The following is a 14,188-nucleotide window of genomic DNA, read 5'->3' on the forward strand; positions in this document are numbered from 1 at the left end:
TTAGAAAAAGTCTGATTTGAATAAGAAAAAAAAAGGCCATTTTAAATGTATTGTTTTGCTTTTTTAGAGGCAAAGAGGGGGCACAACTGGTTCTTGATATAGCTAAATAAAACTTTAATAATAGGTCTTGTTGCAAATGTACATACGTTGCACGGCCACATTTGGACAACACAAGGTTCTCTGTACATTATTGTTTTGTCACGTTTTGCCGCCAAAAAGTAAAATGACAAAAGAAAAATAAAAAAAAGCCTAATAAAGAACAAATTTCAACAAATACTTTCAACATACTTACAAAAAGTATTTTCTACAGGTTCATAGAAAACATACAACATTTTTTGCTGTATTTATAGCTGATTCATCTTCGAGCTTCTCCTGACTGTAAACTCGGCTGTGTTAACTTAGCCTAGCCTAGCCTAGCATAGTGGAGGCTATTTTCAAATAAAAAGAAAGAGGCGTGTCTTTCATCTATGAAAGCAGCATCTAAGACAGCATTGCGACTTTTGGACTCGTATTTTTTTAATTATTATTTGAATGAGAGACTATGCAACTTTTGGGCCACCGAGCTAACAATGTAAATGTTTGGCACACCAAAATGCCAGGATGTGCATTTAAAAAAAAGAAAAAGATTTGAATGGTAGCCATATCTACAGTTAATAAGAATAAATTAGATAATGCAATAGATGTTGATCACTCATTCCTAAATATTTTTGATATATTAGGCAAATAAAAAAATCTGAGGTGGTAAAAAAAAAGTCCTGAGGAGAGCAAGTGGAATTAGGTGGTTTGAAAATATCTATTTCATAGTAATATGTCTTATATTTGCCTATTAAGCTCTGGCACCAAAAATAGTTTAAAAAATAGTTTTTTTAGGAGTTTCAAAAATATTTCCCCTCCTTGGGCATTACAGTCATGTTGTCCAAGTAGAAAAAAATAAAATAAAAGAGAAAAAAGTCACTTGAATAAAAAGAAATGGTCTTGAACGAGGATCTTATAGTTTTAGTGAAATCTCATAATGCTCGACTGATGTTTAAAAAAAACAAGGTGGCGTAAAAAGCTGCATAGTCTCTTAGCTCGGTATTTGGATGTTTTACAAATAACAACCACAGTCCTAGCGCTCCCTTTTCTTTAGTTAACACATAAAAAAACAAAGCTTACATTAGCCACTTAACGTAAAAGTGCATAGACCTCTGAGCCATGAGAAAGCCACGATTGTGCTGGCCAATCTCAATCTCAACAATGTGACCCCCCCCACTGACGCACACAAAAAAGGGCCCGTCTTGTTTTGGCTGCTCGCGGTGCTAGTTTGTATTTACAACACCCAGGATGACCATACAGCAGAGATTGAGCGCGAGGTTAAAAAATAATATAATACCGTAATTTTCGGACTATAAATCGCGGTTTTTTTTCATAGTTTGGGTGGGGGATGACTTATACTTAGGAGCGACTTATATACATATGTTTTTTTTTTCACTTTTTGGGCATTTTATGGCTGGTGCGACTTATACTCCGGTGCGACTTATAGTCCGAAAATTACGGTAATTACTGTCAAAATGAATATCAACATTTTTTGTTTTTTACACTTTCACGCTGATCAATGATCCAATTTCGCTCAATGGGTTGGAAACATCTTTTCAGGTCAAGCCCGGAAAGAAAATTCAACAAAACCACTTCACATTTTTGATTTTCTACTCATGTCAAGGATAAAACTGGGTATGAGGCTTTACGTTGGGTTCTACAGGAGCTAAAAGTTGACAGTATGGTTTGGAGGTTTAGTGGTATGGTTTGAAGGGTAATCAGGCCATATTCAACCAAGCGCTAAGTAAAAGACTCTGCCTTAACCAATCCCATTTTTGCAGCGGAAAATCTCAGACGGGTAAGAAACGGTCCGTTCCTCGGTGGCCTGGCCAGTCAGTCCAGTGTATAGCACATCCGTCCGTCATCGCAACATCCAGCTGCTGCAAGAAAACCTGCGCGCTCTCGTCAGTCATATTTTTGGACGCATAAAAATAAAACTCCTAAATACAAGTCTGCTTTTTACCTTTGACATTATCAAATATAGCCGCCCCCACATGTGTGTGTGTGTAGTCTAGAAGCCCCCCCCCCCCAAAAAAGAAATGCATACATCTATATTAAATTGCATCAATATAGTATCACATAAATCTCATTTACTTACATCTTACACATACGTTTGTACAAGCTCTATCCTTTACAAATCCACAGAATATAATTGTGCCTTTATTTTTTTTTTTTTCTCCTCGCTTCTTTAAAGTTTTTGCAGAAATCGGGAGCTGTGGAATAAAGTCGCCATCCTTAGCTTTAAGGCGTTGCATGTACCAAGCTTTCACAAAGTGCACTGCCAGTTCAGTCCGTGCGGCTGAGAGGTCATTTTTAGCTCCCGGTCGGTTCTTTACAAACTTGAAGCTAACACGCTAGCCAAGCGACTGGAGTGCTAAGTAGTCGTTGAAAAAAAGAAAAAAAAAAGACGTAGTGGTTCGTCCCCCCGGTTGTCTTTTTGTACGTACGCATTGTACAAGCTGCGACCATCCGGCGAACCTTGACCCTTCCAAGTCGGCCCCGTTCGGGGTCCGGATCGTCCCTTCCCGTAGGTGTGAAGAAAACGTTTCTCTCGTAGGTCCCGCTTTGACTTTGTTTTGCCGTCTAACAGTTGCTGCTGTTGCGGAACTCACCGTTCTCGGTGATCTGCAGCTTGGTGGGGTTGGTGGGCGAGATGCCGTTGCGCGACTGCGTGCTGTAGCGCTCCTTCAGTTGCGTCAGGGCGCTCATCAGACGAGTGTTGGCCGCGTCCAGAGATGCGATGCGCTTCTCCTAGGCGGAGACGCCAAAAAAAAATGCTAGAATCGAACCAGGAATCCAAATCGAGGCATTCTGAAATTGTCGCATAGCAACCGTTGCTACCTGCGCGTCAATGATCTTCTGTTTGGAGTCCACCACCGCCTGCATGTCCGAGTGATCTTTCTTCAGCTCCTCCTCCACCGACATTAACCTGGACGAAAGGCACGTCAAGACGGCGGTGGGAAATCGCCGCTCGCCGACTCTCCCGTTCTGCCCACCTGCTGATGATGCCCTTCATCTGAAGGTCCTTGTCGTCCTGCTGCCGGCGCAGACGCTCCTCGGACTCCTCCAGCCGGGCTTGGTACTCCATCAGGACTTTCTGGGCCTGCTCGTCCTGACCCTTGAGACGGGCCTCGTACTCTTCCAGCTTCTGCACGGAGGCCCGCAGCTTCTCCTGCAGCAGCGCGATCTCCTGCTGGTACTGCCACATGGGAAAGCAAAAGACTTCTCAAACGTTGAAGGTCCAGGAAGCGATCCGTTTGTGGCGCAAAGATGGTGCGGTTTTGTTTTGTTGCTGACAAAAATGCAGACGCACACACAAGCTGCTTTGCAAATGTACACAAAAGACACACACGCAAACACACTTTGTTCACTCGTGCCAAGAAACCGTTGTACTGCGTTTCCTCAAATCGTGGCTCGTATGTATCATTAGGAAGGTGGTGGTGGTGGTGGGGGGGGGGGGGCATTGAGGGTGGAGGGAAGGTGGAAAGGAGGTGGGGCAGGTTACCTTCTGCACCTGCGTCAGATCCTCTCTGTGCCTCAGTGAGTCGTGCTCCGTGGTCTCATGGTCTAAATACTGCACATTCATATTCAAAAGCCACGCTGCCGTGCGGTCCAGCGCACTGGGGTTCACGGGGGAGGGGGCCTAGTGGGAACCAACACACACACACACACACACACATGAGCGGAGTGCACGTGAGGGCTGGGAAGTGGATTTGGGGGCGGGTCGCAAACAAAAGCACAGGAACAACAGAAAGAAGCTCCTAATGAACATCTGGAAGACAAAAAGCGGGTGGAATGGACACAATTTGGCAACGGTGGACGTGGGAACACAGCGGGCCCCCATTCTGGCTCGGGATACGTTGCAACATCTTGGTGCTAGCTAAAACTCCGACTATTAGAAAACACTGCAATTCTCATTGCAACGTCACTCACTCACACACACGCGCGCACAGACAAATACCAAGCCAGCTGTTAGCTCCCCTCATGCGAGGCGCGTCACCTTGTGTGCACGTGAGCGAGACTCGTTAGGGCATGCAAATGAGATGAGCAGAGGTCTCCGCCCACTTTTAGGAAACATCTTCATTTCAGCGATCCAGCGTACCTGTTTGTGATGCGCCCTCTGCTTGGTCTCAGGACTGTCCCCCTTGGTCGAGGACGACTGTTGGCGCAGGCGGGCGCCGCCGCCGCCCATGGGCCAGTCCGGCGACGAGGTCATGATGCCGCCGCCCGAGCCGGGCCGGGCGTAGGGGCCGCTGTTGAGCAGACCGGGCGGCGTGCGGCCCCGCGTCACGCTCTGGGGCGGCGGTGGCTGGTCTATCCGTCGCTGGGGCCCGGCGCTGTTCTGCCGGGGGACGGCGGGCTGGTGCTGAGCCTCCGTAAGGGACAGCTGTCGGCGCGTGAACTCGCCCGAGCGTCTGGCGTATTCGTCGCCGCTGCTCCCGCCGCCGTGATTCAGGAAGGGGAGTTTCCCGCCGGGCGGGCCGTCCTCATTGTTGCTGTGGGAGCTGACCGAGCTGTGGCACTCGGAGCCCGAGTCGGTAAGACCCCGAGGGGACACCGGAAGGCAGGTGGCCATCTGGTACGAACAAATGTGTAGATGATAATCAAGACGTAAGGAGACAGACACATGAATGACTATTTTTAGTTACCTGGTAGACCGGATTCTGGAAGGACAGCGGGGCGAGTAGCTGGGCGGGTCGGCCCGGAGCGCTTTCCGTGCTCGGGGTGGTCGGGGTCTGGCCGGGCCGCCTCATGTTGGGACCTCCGGGGACGTTGCACTGCGGCACCCTGGCGGCCCAGCCACCCGTTGAAACTTCAGCTAAAGCGTCCGAGGGGCCGGAACTTGGACCGCCTTCCAGACTGCGGGGGTCTTGCAGGTCCACCATGGACAGACTCTTGCTGCTGTTGGGCATGCCCAAATCTGGTTCGTTGGTCTCCGAATAACTGGAGCTGCGTGCCGGGGAAGGCTGGATCCCCGAGCTTCTCGTCACGAAAAATAGGTCCTTGTTTTCAGGGGTGGGGGAGGGCAGCCGCGTGAAATCGACCAATCTGAGAACATCAATTCATCGTGGGTTCAAAATGATCCAGCTCAGAACCGATCCGATCTCGGCGCGAGCGGCTTTTTTACCCCGCGAGGTCGTTTTCGATGACCATCTTCTGCAGCCCCGTGGAGATGCTGCAGCCGGCCTCGCCGGGCGACGAGCTCGTCTGTTCCGGCGACCCGGCGGGCGGTGCGTGGACGCTGGACGGGTTGCTCAGCGCCACACTGACCTCCCGCAAAATCCTCGGCAGAGGTCCAAGCTTGGAGGTGGCGCTCTTAAGAAAGCAAAGAGCATTGGTTGGCTCGTGAGCGCCAGAGCAGAAGCTGACCAAGCGCCTGCTTCGCTTCCTGCGACCGCTAGGGGGCCTCTGAGCAATGAACAGCGCAACAGAGCAACGTCAGAAAGGATGAAGGTGGTTGGTTTGAACCATCTGCGCTTTATCCTGGCCGATTTATTCATGTTTGAACTATATTAATTGGGTGAATGCATATTTAGAGGGGAACTCAAGAGGAAAGATGCTCCCTCACTATTATGATTCATACCACGCTCATGTACTAAGAGTCGATCGGATTAATCAATCCGCCTTGGGGTTACGCCGCGATGGCCGCCGTCTGCTGTCGACTGAAACTGTCGTCAACCTGCCCTCGGGAAACGGCGAGTTTAAGATCCGTGGCGCATCCTGGCTGACGTAGGTATACGAAATCCATATTTTGGGGCCCAAAATCAAACGGAGCTTCCGCTTCCAGAATTGGAACGCTTGAGTGAGCACAGAAATACAAAGCCACTCTGGCTGACTGATGTCTGAATGATTCCATTTTTTTTTCTTCTTCCCCAGCAGATGGAAGACTTTATCTAATGATTAGCAGCCTCCCCATCTGCCACCGAAGCGAATGTCCCCGAAAAACACGATTGCGACCTCCCCGGGCCTTTGGCACCGTTCTGTGTTTCCGCGCTGTTTATGTAACGCCGTCATAAATTATTGACGGACGCCCCGATGAATTGCGAGCGTGATTCCACTTTTTCAGCAGCGGTGGTAAATCAACCACCAGAAGCTCTGAAACAACAGCTTCTTCAAATCAAAAAATAAAAACGATGAATAATAATATGAAGCCATCCGATGGATAATAAATGGTGTCGGGTCTAACGAGGCTCACGAAACAATTCATGAGGATGCTGCTGCCTTCACAGACGTATGCCGTGGTGTACCTGGTCCATCTGGGAGACCACCTCGGAGAGGAGGGAGTGCAGCGTGGAGAGCTCGCGGCCCAGGTCGATGTAGCCCTCGAAGCCGGCCGTGTTGGAGATGGTCTCCGGGTTGGAGATCTCCAGCAGGAAGCGCTGCATGTTGCTCCACTCATGCTCAAGGAACTGATTCATGAAGGACATGTACTCCTCCTTGTTCCCGAACCTGAGCACCCGTTGATAAAACGTAAAGCAATCATCAAAATGAACGTGAAATAAAAATGTCAAGAATTAAAAAAAGGGGCATCAATGCTATTCGTTAGCCTGCCAACGGCATTTTGCATTGTGTGTTAGCATTCAGCTAGCATAAAGATGTGCGATTGCCGTGTTTTAAAATACATTTTGACGCCATTTTTTGTCTCCCCCGACGTGCCAGATGCTAAGCACTCACTTGGCAAAATTGGCCAGGTTCTGCGTGACCTTGGCAATGAGCGTGAGGGTGCGCGCCGTGCGGTCGTCGGGGTATTCCTGCATCAGGTTGAAAAGCGACGGCGACATGATGGCCGGGCACAGGAAGCGCAGGAAGAGCGAGGCGCTGATCAGCCGCTCGCTGATGTCCGGCCGGCCGCGGTTGCCGCAATCCTGCCGCCACGACGCGAACACCTCTTTCAGCTCTCGCGGGAACACGCTGGAACCACAAAAGATTTGAGTTTTAGCCCGGCTGCCCGGCGGGACCGTCTTGAGCTGCTCACCAGTACGAGTTGATGATCTTGCAGAAGGCCAGCTCGCAGCACATCTTCAGGTTGCTCTGATGCTCCTGGAGCTCCCCCGACGAGCACTTGGACGGGTCCACCTCGCAGTTTTCGTCAGACTCGTAAAGAGCCTTTATGAACTCGCCTAGAAAAACAATAAACCGGGACGTGAGTTGAATGTGTTCATTTTCTTTTTGTCTTAAGCTTTCCAAAGATTTCGCCCAAGTGAAACAAACTACTGCATAATTTACAAGGCAGCTCCGGTATTCCCGGCCAATCGTCCCGTTGGGACGAGCCGCTCAGAACAAACAAACAAACAAAGAAAGCTCGGCTGTGTTCAAGCTCCAATATTGACGTAGAGTGGCAGAACAGCCATGGCCGCTCACCAAGAGCATCCTGCAGGTACTTCTGGCCCACCAGTTTGAGGTACTCCTCGATGGCTTTGGTGGCCAGCGTGTTCTCGCGGAAGATCAGGTGCTCGTTCTCCCCGCAGCGGTCCACTTCCGACATCATCAGGTCCGTCAGGAAGTCCTGAAAGGAAAACGAGTAAGACCGCTAAGATACGCCACCGTGGTCATCAACAAACTCTCTGAAGTTTTCTCTCTAGAACTGCAATTCTTTTTCTTTGGCTTGAAAGGAAAGTGCAGCTTCTATCCATCCATCCATCCATCCATCCATCCATCCACCCATTCGCTCACTTGGGCGCTAATAAGCGCAAGTGGAACGCGCTTTGTATCGCTGCCACATCTCATCAGGCATCAAGAAAAAAAAAAGAGGAGGAGGATGGTATGAAGACACGGCTGATGGCATCTAATGAATAGAGTCCCGAGATGCTCTCTGTGAACGGCCTGGCTTACTTGCCAAGAGAACTCAAATGGCATTCAGATGAATTAGTCATATATGCTCTTAAAATGGCCGCCGCTGAGACGCCATCCTCGTGGCAATGACTGATGGCTGAACTTTTTTTAAAGTGACAAAGAGAAGTGACACACCATAGGGGGAAAAAAGAATCTTTCTAAATTTGGTCTCTTCTTCAGTACTTGTTGACCAGACATAAATAACACGCATGCTAACATTAGTTTAGCCCGGTTGCGTATTTTTATACTCGGTAATCTCCACTCTGCTGCGCGCTAACATTAGCTCATGTCAAAGTCAAAAAGACACGATAAGCAACCTTGGACTGCTCCCGACTCAAGCCGCCCCGGGACGCGCGAAGGAACTCCAAAAGCTCCGCACGAAAGGAGGGAATTAACGCAAAGTAATTAAGGATGCAAACGTCTCTCGCTCTCTCTCTTTGTGGCGACTTCTCCCTCATCAATCAGCCAAAGATAGACACGGCTTCTTAAGCGCTCATCGTTCAGCGAGCCGACAAAGTGGGATCGAGTCAAAGAAAGTCTCAAAAAGCGGTATCAGGGGACGGCAACTGATGAGGCGGCAAAAGACAAGCGGTTATTTTGGTCTCTGAGCGCAACTGCCACGCGACGTCTTCATTTCCTGTCCTCATATCACTTGGGCAAAAGCAGGGGTCAGAACGCCATGGAGAGGGTGTGCTCATTTTCGCAAAAGATCAATTTGAATCGTCATCTCGAGGGCGACTGCATCTTTTAGCGTCTAGCAATTTTCAATTCCGGTCAAGCTAACATGGGCGGAATGTCGCAAGGGGCTGCGGGGGATGCGCAGACACGATTATCGGTGCTCCAAAGTGCACGCCGGAGGAAATCACCTTCCTGTCTGGTCTCTCGTCTACAGCTGCGGGGGTGAAAAGTTCACCGCAGTCGCTACAAGAAGATTTGACCTTGATGTGCGCCCGTAGTCTCTCCATGGGACCCCGGTGAAACATAATATTTTGCTCGGTCCGCGGCGTGGCCAATCATCCAGCCGAGACGGTTCTGGACATCAAAGACTTCACTCTCGGGCCATAACTTCAGAGTACTGACTTTGGCGCTTTGACTTTGAAGGTCTCAACATTTAGGGTAGGACACGTCGGCAACTTAAAAGTTTTGGAGCTATTTTTAGACTCTGACTTTTGGGCCGTGGCAACTTTCCCAGCCGGGTCATTCAGGACTTGACTTTTGGGCTCCTCTGACATCCATAGTAAAATCAGACTTACTTTGGCTTTGCCGGTGCTCTGCAGAATATGAACCAGCGCGCAAGCCATCTCTTCCTTGTTCTTGACGCTGATGCCGGGCTCGAGCACGGAGCAAAGCAGCATGTAGTTGTTGGTGGTGTACTCGGCGAACTCCTTGTACATCTCCATGGGGAGGATGTTCATGCTCTGGTAGCGGGCCTTGATTCGGATCATGGGTCCCGACGCCTTGCCTTTGGCGGGGTTGGGCGTACTGACCGGGTACCACTTCTCCACAAACTGCCGCCCGCTCACCGTGGCCACGGGAATGCTGACCAATCCCACGTAGTTGTTCTTGTCCTTCTTTTTCTTCTTGTCCGTGTCCTTGTAGAGGTGCGCCGTGACGTTGCGCACCGCCGGCAGGTTGTTGAACTCAAAGTGCTCGCCCCAGAAAACGTTGTCCGTCTTGAGCTTGCAGGTGGTGCGGGCGTACAGCGCGTCGTCCAGGCACAACTCGCAGAAGTATTTCTTCTTGGCGGGGAGGTCCTTGGCCTCGATGAGCCACAGTCGCAGCATGTTCTCCACCCGCCGGCTGTTGTCCTGCGGACCGGTGACGGCAAAAGTGGTTGAGAAAAGATGCTCGATTGGGGGGGGAGAAAATGAAGCAATTACGCTGTCACCTCTGTCCTGGACCGTTAGCGCACCTGCTAATACCGCCATTTGAAGTCGGGGGAAAAATAGCTTTAAGAGCCTTTTTATGTCAGAAATACTGACACATCATGAGGAACTGATGGCCATGATCATATGTATCTCAAGAAGCTTAGTCAGATGAATAGCAAAGATGGCGGTGGGTGCATCAATATGTAATGCAAAGTCGAGGCTTTTCATGTTGGGATTTCAAGTGGGAAGAAATTGTGTCTCTGCAGCGGCCATCGACGGGAAATGGAGGCATCCTCCCTCTTTCCTCACCTTGTTTGGCTGCACGGCTCTCCTCAGGTTCTCCATCCATTTGTCCCTCTCGGCTGACGAACGGCAGGAAAAGCACTTGCTCCCCGAGGAGGTCGTCACCTGTGTGGACAAACGTCGACATGAACACATGGCTTCCACGATCGGGCTTGCCTATTAGCACCTAGCTAACGGTTGTTCTACGAGCTTTCTCTTCATCTTTTTTTAACAGCATCACATTCGTGTATTTGCTTTTGCCAACCGTATCAATTCTTCAATGCTCGCCACCCTCCCGTGATCTCCACTCGTGTGCGCTAGGCGTGATGCGCCGCCGCCGCCGCCGCCGCATGTGACTCGCGGTGCTAATCAGAGGCAGCGGCCCTCTTCCCAGCATGTTGCAAATTAAAGTCGGTTATCAAGAGGTTAAATCCCACCGCCGGCAAAGCAACAGATTACCCCCGCATTGCACTTTAGTTCCATTAAAAAAAAAAGCACAATCATTTCCGATTGCACTCACCCCGAGAGAGCTGGTTACATCACTGTCGCTTTAATCCAAAATCCAAATAAAAAAACGATTTCAAGTGCTTAATGTGTTCTCAGCGTTATAATCTTTATGTAATCTTTGGAAAGCCTCCGCCGGTCGCAGTGTGCTCGCTCGACTTTTAGGGCGGAGGCCTTTTTCCTTGGGCAAACTTAGCATTACCGATGCTACACACAAACACTTTGAGCTAAATGGCAAAGGCGCCATTTCGATATCTCGCTGGGGAACACGATTCGGTACTGCCCAGTATGAAAACAAATCCGTTTGTTTTGAATCGATGGCACAGCGGGGCTCCTCACCTCGAAGCAGTAGTCCTGGCCGAGGATGCTGCTGTGCACGGGTTTGATGATGATCTCGTCCTCCATGCTTAAGTCCAGAGCTTCCACAGCGCTGCTGGGACTGAGCAGTGACTCATGGGAGCGAGACTCCTTCAGCCTTGGCATCAGATGAGATCTAAGAAGAGAGACAAGAGGACAACGAGTGAGTCAGAACAAGTTCGGAATAGGGTCGGCGGGAGGGCTAGCATATGCGCGGCGCGCGCTAGTTAGCCGGCGCGTGGGAGGAAAGTGTGAGGACGCCTGGAGCGAGTCCTTCCGCGCCATCGGCGCCATCATCCTCCTCGACGCCGCCATCATCAACTAATGGACGCCGCTTGCTGCATCGCCGCCGTTAAACGAGTACATTGATTAGCATTAATGTTCGAAACGCTTCCTGCTAGCGAGCAACGTCAATAAAATGAAGCTGGGAATCATTCAACCGTCCCCCACTTCCTAATCACTAATCGAGGGATTTTTAGAGAATGGACAATATCGTTCAGTCAAAGGACTTTCCGTACCGCTGACGTCTAATCCAGTCATAACATAGTGACGATGACTAACAAGATCCTCGTCCAGACTTCAGTATTTTACCAGTGATGGAGTAGCATTAGCCTGCTTCCTCTGCCCTGTGCTCGATAGAAACTCACTTATGTGTAAGCCAAGCTGAGTAATGGATCCCGAGAGTGTCTGGGCAGCAACCTGCTCGCTTTACTCAAGTATCTTGGGGGAAAAGAAAAAATTATGAGTAGCGTCCACGTGATTGTCGAGCTGTAGGAGAACTCAGCGATGCGAGCGAGGGCTTGACTAATGCATCTAGCAATAGCCAAGCCTTGGGAAGAAGAAGAAGAAGAAGAAAATGTGTGCGTCCTGCGAGGCCACTAAAGGAAAGACGACCGATTCAGCTGATCAAGTCTGCAAACTAAAGCCAACTCGGTCGGCACAAAACACAACAAAGTGATGGAAATCAAAAATGGGCCGCTTGTCTTGCGCCTTGAGTGATGCGTGGGAAGAAATTCGCTGCCCTCCTTTTCCCGCCCCCCGCCCCTTCTTCTCCGCCTTTGTCCATTGCCACAAGGCTGATTGAATATTCAGGTCAAGAAGTGAGACGCAGCGCTTTCACTCGTCTTTCCAATCGCTTTGGCCGTGCAACCGTCCGTCGGCACCCTCGAGCGCTGACGCGGCGTTACGCAAGCGCTTTCTGGTACCTACTAGTTGAAAGTCAAGTTGGCGCAACAAAAAAAACCACGCCAATTTTGCATCTGTGTTGTTGGCCACAAGTAATATTTGGCACCCTGCTCGGAATCCTTATTGGTTACAAATTTAGCTCTTGCAGTATAACAGATGAAAATTTAATATGTTTTTTTTTTGCCAGCAAGCTGCTTTTAATCTCTCACTGTTGCCATGACTCCCAGCGCCGGTACACCGCAGTGTGATGCCTGTGATTAACTCAACCTTTGCCCCTTGACCTCAGTTCACCGCTTTGAGTCATTAGCCTGACCTTTGACCTATGGATGTATTCACTGTTCTGACATCTGCTATTGGAGTTGTTGACAAAACACCTACGTGCTCTGCAAGATGATAACCTATTGACTCGTTGCCCTTCAACTAACAGGCCGTTGTGATTTTTCCGATATTTTCCCTATCTATGCGTATAATACGCACATAGACCCGCCATTTATCGTGTGAGTCAACACGTAAGTCTGAATCGCTTCTACCATGTGATTGCTCTCAGTGAGTCGTTGCACCGAATCATCTGAATCTTCTGCCTTGTTTCAATGTTGATTCAAACAATCAGTCCGCAGTGTTACCGTGTGATTCAGTGAACCGAATCGTTTGAATGCACTGCTGCATTTTCACGTGAATCGAACCGTTTGAGTCAAAGTTGGCAGTGTTACCATGTGATTCTGCTAATTCGCATCAGTGAACCAAATCCTTTGAGTCTGCTGCTGTTTCCATGTGAGTCAAGTCACGTTAGGCTCGAGTCAGTGAACTGAATCCCGAATCCATTGGTGTGTTTCTACACAAGTCAAATCACATGAGTCTTCAATGTTTCCCGGATCGCACTGTCCTTTTCTACAGAGTGGCATTAATACAGACCTCAAACTCTCGATTCCAGACTCAGTATTTGAATCATCAACTGATTCAGGAAGCGACCGCCTCTCTTATTCAGCATTGCCTGCGGCGTTGAATATTTTCTGCTGTCATGCCCGCACATGCTCCTGTTTTTTTTTCTCTCTCTCTCTCTCTCTCTCTCTCTCTCTCTCTGTCATGCAGCTCGTTTGCTCTTCTTCCCCAAAACTACTACATGAAACAGCTTTTAAAAAGTTAAGACATAGATAGATCCCTCCACGGACTACAATTTGCACAACTCCCGGCAGATTCCCACGCCCAGGATGAGCTCCCGACACAAAAGCACACTTACACCCTGCTGCTGAACAAATGAAACATGGTGCGGCGCAGTCTCTCCAGGACGGAAGCGCGACTCCCGTGTCGCTCCAGCGGCTCGCATTCCTCAAAAGCAGATGTGGCTTGTTTGCTTTTTTGCCGACGTACGTTACGGACAGTCCTGGGAAACGCAATGGGAGAACGAGCCTCTGCCCCTCTGAGCACAAGCTCCCCGAAGGATGTGTGTTGCTAGCAACACAACACTCCTCTCGCAACATTTAAAAAGACAGCGCTCCAAATGTGTGGGAGTCGACCATTGGGGGAAAAGACTAGTCCCGATCACAATCAATTCTTGAAGCTGTCAAATTGTTTTGCTATCAAAGATCCGTTCTCAGTCTTTGGGTTTGATAGTTTGAGCTGTCAGAAAAGCCAACAAAGTCAAAGTTCTGCTTGACATGTTACTTACAACCAAAAAAACTAATTTGCTCTACTTTTTGCTCAGAAACTGCTGTTTTGGTTACGTTCGCAGCGCACAATAATGCCTCGCGAGATCTATCAAAACGTCCGAGCTAAATTTCTGCATCCACTCGGATCCAATTCCTCTTAAAATGGACAGCGTGAGCGCTTCAAAGTGCTTCCAGTCTGACGCCGAAGCCGCGTGACAGCCAATCTCCCAAGGACATATATGGAGCGCGAGTCAGCCTGGCAGGAAATCGAGCCCCTCCCTCCTTGGTTCCACCATAGCAGGAAACCGAAGGGGGGGAAAACATGTCCGGCGAGCTAGCATTACAGCTTTTTGGCGTGGCTGGTCAACAAACTCCGGCCGGTAAATGGTTAACTGCGGAGGCCGGCTTTGGGGGGAAGGGTGGCGTAAGGGGGCTTTC

The 14,188-nt window shown here is 49.6% G+C and overlaps 1 protein-coding gene across 8 annotated transcripts in view; it reads right to left on the minus strand.

The window, feature by feature from the left end:
- Nucleotides 1-90: 90 nt before the first annotated feature.
- Nucleotides 91-14,188, minus strand: part of dab2ipb (DAB2 interacting protein b) — a 35,132-nt gene continuing 21,034 nt past the window's right edge. For 6 of the 8 annotated variants that reach the window (XM_061292935.1, XM_061292937.1, XM_061292938.1 and 3 more), the window contains 14 exons: nucleotides 10,902-11,055; nucleotides 10,086-10,184; nucleotides 9,162-9,716; nucleotides 7,438-7,582; nucleotides 7,052-7,196; nucleotides 6,751-6,987; nucleotides 6,324-6,525; nucleotides 5,204-5,391; nucleotides 4,725-5,124; nucleotides 4,178-4,651; nucleotides 3,581-3,718; nucleotides 3,072-3,274; nucleotides 2,917-3,004; nucleotides 91-2,826 (listed from right to left, as the gene is read on the minus strand). In XM_061292935.1, coding sequence (XP_061148919.1) covers nucleotides 2,659-2,826; nucleotides 2,917-3,004; nucleotides 3,072-3,274; nucleotides 3,581-3,718; nucleotides 4,178-4,651; nucleotides 4,725-5,124; nucleotides 5,204-5,391; nucleotides 6,324-6,525; nucleotides 6,751-6,987; nucleotides 7,052-7,196; nucleotides 7,438-7,582; nucleotides 9,162-9,716; nucleotides 10,086-10,184; nucleotides 10,902-11,055 — 3,196 coding nt within the window. In that variant the 3' untranslated portion in view covers nucleotides 91-2,658. Of the gene's footprint in view, nucleotides 2,827-2,916; nucleotides 3,005-3,071; nucleotides 3,275-3,580; nucleotides 3,719-4,177; nucleotides 4,652-4,724; nucleotides 5,125-5,203; nucleotides 5,392-6,323; nucleotides 6,526-6,750; nucleotides 6,988-7,051; nucleotides 7,197-7,437; nucleotides 7,583-9,161; nucleotides 9,717-10,085; nucleotides 10,185-10,901; nucleotides 11,056-13,341; nucleotides 13,968-14,188 lie in introns of those variants that run through there. The other 2 variants (XM_061292939.1, XM_061292936.1) reach the window with 2 other exon arrangements.

The sequence above is a fragment of the Syngnathus typhle genome, linkage group LG12 (genome assembly GCF_033458585.1).
Source record: "Syngnathus typhle isolate RoL2023-S1 ecotype Sweden linkage group LG12, RoL_Styp_1.0, whole genome shotgun sequence".
NCBI classification, from domain to species: domain Eukaryota; kingdom Metazoa; phylum Chordata; class Actinopteri; order Syngnathiformes; family Syngnathidae; genus Syngnathus; species Syngnathus typhle.